Source organism: Buceros rhinoceros, unplaced genomic scaffold, assembly GCF_000710305.1.
Source record: "Buceros rhinoceros silvestris isolate BGI_N320 unplaced genomic scaffold, ASM71030v1 scaffold32274, whole genome shotgun sequence".
Taxonomy (NCBI): domain Eukaryota; kingdom Metazoa; phylum Chordata; class Aves; order Bucerotiformes; family Bucerotidae; genus Buceros; species Buceros rhinoceros.
This window is the reverse complement of record NW_010410516.1, coordinates 355-8,255: the sequence shown is the minus strand read 5'-3', so window position 1 is coordinate 8,255 and position 7,901 is coordinate 355. Positions and strand designations below refer to the sequence as shown.

The following is a 7,901-nucleotide window of genomic DNA, read 5'->3' as shown; positions in this document are numbered from 1 at the left end:
GGTCCTGCTGGGTGCTCTCTGATGATAGCTGGAGACCTTGGCTGAGCCCTGTGGTAGATCCAAGCCCAGAAGCCAGGTCTTGGTCCTGCTGCCGGAGCTCTCAGAGCCTGCAGCCACCCACAGGAAGCGCACAGGGATGGGTGGTCTCTGCTATGGGACTCACTCTTGGTCTGGAAGTGCAGGATGATGGCGGCATGCACTGGAGAGACAGACAGCGAGAGGGTGCGATCGGCCAGCTCCACGTCCAAGCTCACCAGGCCCAGGTGGTACTTCCAGTTCAGGGTCCTCATGGCCTGGAAAAGGGGGAAGCAGCCGCTCGCAGCAGATCTTCTAACCGGAACCACTAAGTGCTGCATTATGGCAAATGCCACCAGGGCCAGGGGTGCTCCATACACCTCTGCCAGATAGGAAAGCTGCTCCCCTCCCCCTGAGTCACCCAGCACTGCCACCACCCAACCAGCCCCTACCCCCTCATGGGAAACATCCTCCTCGGCACAAGCTGTCGTCCAGCCCTTGCCCAAGACCACCGCCCCTCTCCTGCCTGAAAGCCAGTCACTCAGCCCTCTGGTGGGGTAAGCACAGGCTGAGGAAACACTGGAAGACCACCTGGGTCACTCAGGACAAACGCCTGCTGGAAAATAAACACTCCTCTGGGGCAGGATTTCCTGGAAGAGGAGCCATCTCCTCTGATGCTGATGTGGAAAGAGCACTGCTTGCTCTGAAGGCTGAGGATGATCAAGGAGGCTGCTCCCTCCCTGCATCCCCTCCTGCAGGCTCTCCCAACTAATTTTTGGAGGCACAGACATAATCTGCACCTACATCCGGCACATCGCTGCAGCAGAAGAGACAGGATCCAGAGCTACGAGCTTCCCAGCCTCATGGCATCTGTCACCTACCGTATAACAACAACCTCAAGAAACTATATTGAAAACCAAGCCTGAAGTGGAGTCAGAGCACAAGTGAACAGGCAAGAGGAACATCTGCATCAGACACCACACGTGCTCAGGTTGGCTGCAAAGACCCATCCTGCTTCCAGCCCACTCCGTACGCTCAGAGCAAGATGCACCTCAGCCTTCTCCCTCTGGCCAACTGCCATGGTCCAGTGCCTGGAGGACAGAAGAATACTGCAGGGTGCCTGTACTTGCTCCATATGCCTCTCTCCCACCGCACCATGCCGAATTCAGCCTTTGTCTGAGCCAGAGTCAAACTGACCACAAATTCTTGTACCTAAACTGCCTAATGTGGGGGCCGGGGACCCCTCCAGAAGTGAATGAAACAATCCAGGAGAAACCACAGACAGAAGAGGAAGCAACACTCCACTAACTCTGGACTAAATGAGACCGTGTTTCAAGAGGACAAACAGGGGAGGAAGGAGAGAGGCCCTACAGAGGCGAGAACCCACTCTCTCTACTCTAGAACGTAGGCCTACAAGCTTAGACCAGACTTAGGATGTCTAAGACCTTCCACCTCCGTATCCCTTTAACTAACAAAGACTGGCAGAGTTTAGAAAACTCTCCTCCCTGGCCACAAGCACCACAATGGCCCAGGCACCCCATAAAGAGATTAACCCTTTGGCTGGCATTCGCTGAGCCAGCGCAGCTTCCACGCTGAAGGCCTCTGGGATTCCACCGTAACAGCGTGGGTGGACTAGCAGCTACAATTTAAGGGGTGTTAAAGGGGTTTTTGCAAAAACCACGCTATATAACCACGTCTGAGCAGCACACACCGTTTTTAAGGAGAGTTAAGGTGGCCTCACCTTTAATTTCTCATACTTCTTGGAATAGGCTTCCATCGCTTCCTTGATCTGCTCTGGGAGCTCTAGCTTCTCCTCTTTCAGTGGAGGCCAGAACTCGCTCGACAGGATAACAGCGACAAGGCTGAACGGTGGCCTCTCCTCCTCTGGGAGCTTCTCTTCCTCATCACGAATGTTGGCGTTGATGCGTCGCGAGTCAGCCATGTCCTGGAAAAGGCAGGGGAAGCTGAGGCAGCTCCTTCGCTCCAAGTCAGTGCTGACCCTTAGTACAGGAGAAGCTTAAATGAGGGCACCGGCGTTGCCTCCAAAGGATGATGGGGACACTGGAAAGGACATGCTCATGCGTGTCTCCTATAAAGATCTGCTACATACTCAAAACCATTTGTGGGGAGGTTGACAAAGGGCTTATATCTCAATACGAGCCTACGCTGGAGTCCCTCCAGACCTGGGTCCTTCCCACAGTGCTCCACGTGAATTAACCTCCAGAGTCCTGAACTTGCAGGAGCTGGAAGAGCCCAGCTCTGCAATGCCAGGACACCGTGCTGCAGGAAGGGCAGGAGAGACGACAGCACCAGAGCAACCCTCCCCTAGAGTCGATAACCCAACCCACAGGGCTTAAAACACAGGCGCCTGCCTGTCAGAAATCACCTCCTCACCGGGATTTTGGGAACCCGCTTACCTAAAAGATCCTTTTCGGGTCCCTCCTCAAGTCCCTCCCCTTCCTCAATGAGCTCAAAGACCCAGGACTTGTATTAAGAAAAACAAAAAAGTTACTTTCAACATGACTTCGCAGTAGTGCATCTGAGCTTCGCCAAACCGCAGCTTCAGCAGCTCCACGTTGCGGATTTCCCTGGTAAGAGAAACCTCCGATCAGACACAGGCCCCTCAGGCAGACGAGCCTGGCGTGGCCTCCACCCCATCCACACAAAGGTGGCGGTCCCTGGCGTCGGGGTGCTCTTTCCAGAAAGCCTTGCCAGACATAGGGACACAGCTGGGTTGCAGCTGAGGCTTCCTGATGCTTCATCACTTTGACCCCTTCTGCTGACTCTAAGCAGCCTGTGCAGGTTGTGAGGGCCACCAGAATGTGTGGGATGGAGCTAAGGGGATGTTGGTGCCTCCAAATTCCTACTTGCTGCCCTATAAGTGCAAACCAAGGAAGCCGCCCAAGCAGCGGTGAGCGGAGGCAATTCTAGATGCAAACCCAAAGGTGCAGAGGAAACGGCCAAAGACATTCCTGGCTCCAGACACAGCCGTTGACGGGACCGAGTCTGAAGCACGCCTTTACCATGGCAAAGCCGCCTTTACCATGGCAAAGCCCGGGGCTGGGCACCTGGAGCTCACCTCTCAGCACTGTAGTTGAACTGATGCAGCAGCCGGTCAGCCAGAAGCGTGCGGTACTCATTGATGAACAGGTCCTTGCTGCCATAGATGCTCACCAGCAGGCTGATGATGTCCGAGGACCGACGCTTGGAACTTGATTTTCCTAGTGAAATCCAGCAGATGACACTTCAAGGTTACCAGAGACCTGCCCCAGCTCCAGAGGACTGGCCGATGGGCTGCTCAAGACTACAGCCCACCAGGAGACAGCGGGCTGCCAGGACACCTGGTCTCGGCATCTAACCTGGATCTGCATCGACCGGGTCAGGAACCCAGTCCCCTGGTTCAGAGATGTCATCATCACTCTCCTGGCCGTTCTCCAGGGTCACCGGGTCAGCCTTTGAGAGCTCGTTTGCAAGATCACCTGAGCCCTCAGCATCCCCTGTGAGACCGGCCACAATCTGCCGCACCGTGTCTTCCCGAGTCCTGACAACAGGCAAGAGAAACAGAGCAAGTGGAGGGGAGGGCAGGGAAAGGGGACGCACACGACTGCCCCACGAGCCTCTTACCTCAGGTACTTCCTGATGGGCTCACAGGCGACCTCCAGGATAACCATGGAAGGATCAAGCTCCCGCAAGGCCTTGATGGCCGAGATATACAGAGTGATGATGTCAGAGGTGTTGACTCCTACGGGAGAGGCAGAGGGAGTCAGAGTCCCAGAGCACAGACTAACGGCTGGGACGCCAGGAGCTCGGAGGCTCCAAGCTCTCTGTTCGATCCATGGAGTCGGAGGCGAAGGGCTTGCTGCCCTACTGCCCCAGCCAAAGGAGAGAGCGCATCCATATGTCTGAGAAGCCAGTTCCAACCACACACCCAGGCTCAGAGGCTGCTATAAACCAGCTGAGCCCAGACTGCACGTTTGGAGCTCAGACCACACTCAGCAGAGAAGCCTCTGCCCACCTGGACCAAAGCTAAACTTCCAGCTCAGCTCCTCACCGTACTGCAGAAATGAGGCAAGCAGGGGCTGGGGTGTAACCGGCGACTGCTGCCCATGCCCGCTCCAACAGAGAGCACAACGCGCAGCGCCTGGGGCCTCCCTCCCACCAAACACGGCATCAGGGGATGGCTCCCAACAGACCTCCTCTCATGCCCAGGCTCCTCACAGCATTACAATGTTCGCGGGGATGCCAAACCCACCAGGATGCAGAAGTCGCATTTCCAGGGCGCTTTTCAGGGAGCTGAGCAGCTGCTGCCTCTGATTAGTCCTTTCCAGGCAGAACTTGAGGTCCTCCACGGCAGGCTTCGACTCTGGGAAATCTGCAGATGAAGCAGTGGGCAGAAAGGGTGCCACGCTCCATGGCGAGGCAAGAGGAGACAGCGCGGCACATCCGGAGATGCAGACAGACCTACCACTCATCCAGTCCAAGTCCAAGAGGGAATGAACGCTGAGCGGGTCACACCTACCTCGAATAATGCTGAAGAGCTCCTCAATGCGCATGCTGGCGTAGATGCGGTAGAAGAAGCGTTGGACGTGGCACCGCCAGCGCTTCATGGTGCTGCTGGCTTCTGGAGAAGAGCGCGCCGAGGGACCGTCTTGCAGGAAAACCCTGCTGAGCCAGCCAATCACCTTCTCAATCCACTGCACGGGGAGAGGGAGAGCACAGAGATGGTGAACACCGCGGCTGGGCGCACCGACAGGCTCCTACCAACCAAACCCGGGCCCCTGAATCCGAGACCTCGAATCCCAGCCGAGGGCCAAATAATGAAAACCCCGACCAGCGATCAGCAGCAGGTCAGGTTTTTATGTCTGAGATTTAGTTTTCCACAGAGAAATGTGTAATTGTTGAACTTCAAACGGGCTCAACTGCAGTATCCCAATATTCAAAAGAAAAGCAATTTTTTTAATTTTGTTTTTCCTTTAAGGTGGTAAATGTGCAGCGCTTTTGAGTACTAATCGCTAGTAAGTATTCAGCTTTTTTGATAGGGGATTTGGACAGCCTGAAAGAAAACCACTAAGCCCAGACCTGCTTTGATCATGTTAACTGTTAAAAGGAAAGACGGAAGGAATTGCGCAAGCCCTGCCAGTTACGGGGCAGGACGAACCTCAGAACCACAGAACACCCGGGCGCCGACCTGGCAGAACTGCGGAGGAGCTGAGGAGGAATTGTCCTGAAGAAGGGAAGGAAAGGGCCACAGCTGACGCAAAGTGACACTGTTTTAAGGAAGACAGTTATTATCAAACCAACCCATTTTTCCCCGCGGGTTTATCTTCTCCGAGTGCTCCTGCTATGGCCCCATTAGCGACTGACGCTCCAGACCGATGTGTCTGGAGAGGGGGTTTGCTGGCAGCACTGGTACCTTCAGCCAGCGGCTTCTCCCACTTCTCCTGCTTCCCTTCAGCTCACCAGGCCTCTGCTTTTGGCCTTTTTTTTTTAAATATCTTCCCAATTTGGATACCACTTCTATTTTTTGATTTTTAATCATCTCTTCCTAATTCTGATGTGCTCCAATACTTTGTGACCAAACACACTGGTCTTTCTGGAGAGGTGGGAGCAAGGGGACCTTCTGCAGCGTCCGACAAGCAGAACAGAGCTGCATTTTCTCTGGTGCCCTTCAAACATCCTCGAACAATCTCCAGGGCTTGACAGTCTCAAGCATTTCACACTCGGCCCAATAAAGAAAGCATTGCACAGCAACTAAAGGGAAGTAAACGTAAAATCACTGCCCATGTCTGCAGACGACAAAGACAGCCGGCGTGGCAAACACGGAGGCAACCGCAGCGAGCAGCCTGGCTTCTGCGGCAACCTGAGCGCACACCCTGTGCAGGCAAAGGCACAGCCGTGCACAGAGGAGCAGGGTCAGCCAGCAGAGCCACGGCCGTACCCTGGAAGAGCCACGTCCCGCAGAGGAATTCCATCTGAAGGTCACAGCGGGTACACAGCCCATCGCAAACTGGGTTTAAGGGAGCCGGGAAACAACTGAGGATTTCAGTTCTGCATGCGGCAGATCGGTATCTGAGCATCGCCTCCCATTTTCACTTCCCAGTTTAAAGAGATGCTGAAAATGGCCAAACCAATTCAAATTATGAGCCCACCTGCGCAGAGGGAGGGCTCTGCAGGCCGCAGCGCTGCATGTGCCGCGTGCAGTTTGTAAAACAGAACAACAGAAATTCCCTCCTTAGAACGGACACGGCCAGGCAAAACATCGTGGTCGGGTCAGAGCAAACCTTCCCCTCCAGCATAAACCCAAAAGGGGAGTTTTTAACCGCCTCTTCTGCCAGGGAAGGTGGGAGTCATCGCCCCGGACCAGGTGTGTTCAGGCTGTGCTTTCAGCCTGAGCTGCTAAACCAGTAACAGGAGCGGCTGCACCTTCCCAGCCGAAGGGCCCTGGCTGCCCGCACGCCCTCCTCACCTCCTGGAACTCGTTCAGGAAGGAGTGCTCATACTCCCCCCTGCATCGCTGCTCCATCCGCTCCTCGATCATCCGGTGCAAGATGGTCGTGACAGCGTCGGCGCTCACTCTCTCCAGCAAATTCAGCCGGTGGCTACAGGTACAGACAGAGATGCGGTTAGAGCGCGGAGAAGCAAAGGCACAAGCAATACAGAAACTCCCACTGCCTGACGGCACCGCTCTCCCCACGTGCCCCTCAGCTGCAGGGCTGGCTCTCGGCCTGTGTGCTCTGACAGCCGCAGAGGTGCGCTGCATCCAGAACGCAGGACACTACCGCTGCCCCATCCTCCCTGCAAACATTATTTCCTAGCCATCAGAAGCTTTTACATTCAGAAGTTTGCTTCTTCGTGGGCAGAAGGCCTTAGAGCAAGAGGAAGATACTCTCACATCCAGGGAGAGGAACTTTCCGTCCCAAGATCTGCTTTAGCTCAACCACCGGTTGAAACCCAGCTGCAGAAACCCTGCGGTTCTATACTCACGACCCAGCCTGACCTCACGTGTAACTCCTCCCGCTTTCAGGTATCAAGAAAACCTGCTGCTGCTCCCCATCCGGCCCACCAGCCTGCGCCGAGTGACAGCCACCACCCCGTGACCTACGTACAGAATGTCATTGAGCTGCTGGAACTGCTCCATGGCTTTGGGGCACCAGCACTGCTCTCTCTTGCTGCTGCAGCCTGCGCACAGTGAGCTCTCTCCTCCACCCTCCTCCGTATCACTCTCCTGCTCAGCCTCGCTCATGCTGCTCTCGCTCTCGTTCCTTCCCTCTTCTCCTTTCTTCCACTGCCGCATGTAGATCCTGAAAGAGCGGCTGTAGAACTGCTGGATCATTTCCTGGAAGGACTTGGTAGTGGAGAAGAAAAGGATGGCTTTGAACATGGTGTAGACCTTCTCTTGCAGCATCTGAGCGCCTGTCCCCAGCAGCAAGCCAGCCTTGGTCCACCTCTCCAGAAGTTCCAGGCTGTTCAGGTAGGGGTCCAGGCGGCACTTGAGAAGACAAAATGCATCCAGAAGGAGCAAGGAGCACTGGGGCTCCTCAGCCGTGTTTTCATACTGGCCGATGCAGTTCCAGAACTCAGGAGCTATATTCGCCTGAAGGTCCGTCTGCAGCACCTCGATGAACCACTCCTCGATGACTGAGTGCAAGTCGTAACATCGCAGCACGTCCAGGGCTGCCCGCAGGTCGGCATCCTTCAGCGGTCTCACAGCATCAGACCTCGAAGCGGCCTGGAAAGCAGAGGAGATCCCAAGTTAAGCACACACAAAGATCCTCTAGGAGGATCTGTGGCAGAAGAGACCGCACACCCCAAAGAGTGGGGACCAAAGGCACTCGGACTCTGCTGTCGAACAGCACCAGGCAATTACCGATCCTCCTCGGAGACCT

General features: G+C 55.3%; 1 protein-coding gene across 1 annotated transcript in view; it reads right to left on the bottom strand.

Annotated features, from left to right (window-relative positions):
- ANAPC2 (anaphase promoting complex subunit 2) overlaps positions 1-7,744 on the bottom strand; it is a gene marked incomplete at its 5' end in the record, with an annotated part of 9,308 nt that extends 1,564 nt beyond the window's left edge. Inside the window, 10 exons of the mRNA XM_010135658.1 lie at positions 164-293; positions 1,757-1,960; positions 2,528-2,603; positions 3,095-3,236; positions 3,375-3,556; positions 3,640-3,757; positions 4,268-4,387; positions 4,535-4,709; positions 6,482-6,614; positions 7,122-7,744. Of these exons, the coding sequence (XP_010133960.1) occupies positions 164-293; positions 1,757-1,960; positions 2,528-2,603; positions 3,095-3,236; positions 3,375-3,556; positions 3,640-3,757; positions 4,268-4,387; positions 4,535-4,709; positions 6,482-6,614; positions 7,122-7,744 (1,903 nt within the window). The remainder of the gene's footprint in view (positions 1-163; positions 294-1,756; positions 1,961-2,527; positions 2,604-3,094; positions 3,237-3,374; positions 3,557-3,639; positions 3,758-4,267; positions 4,388-4,534; positions 4,710-6,481; positions 6,615-7,121) is intronic.
- Between the last annotated feature and the right edge of the window lie 157 nt (positions 7,745-7,901).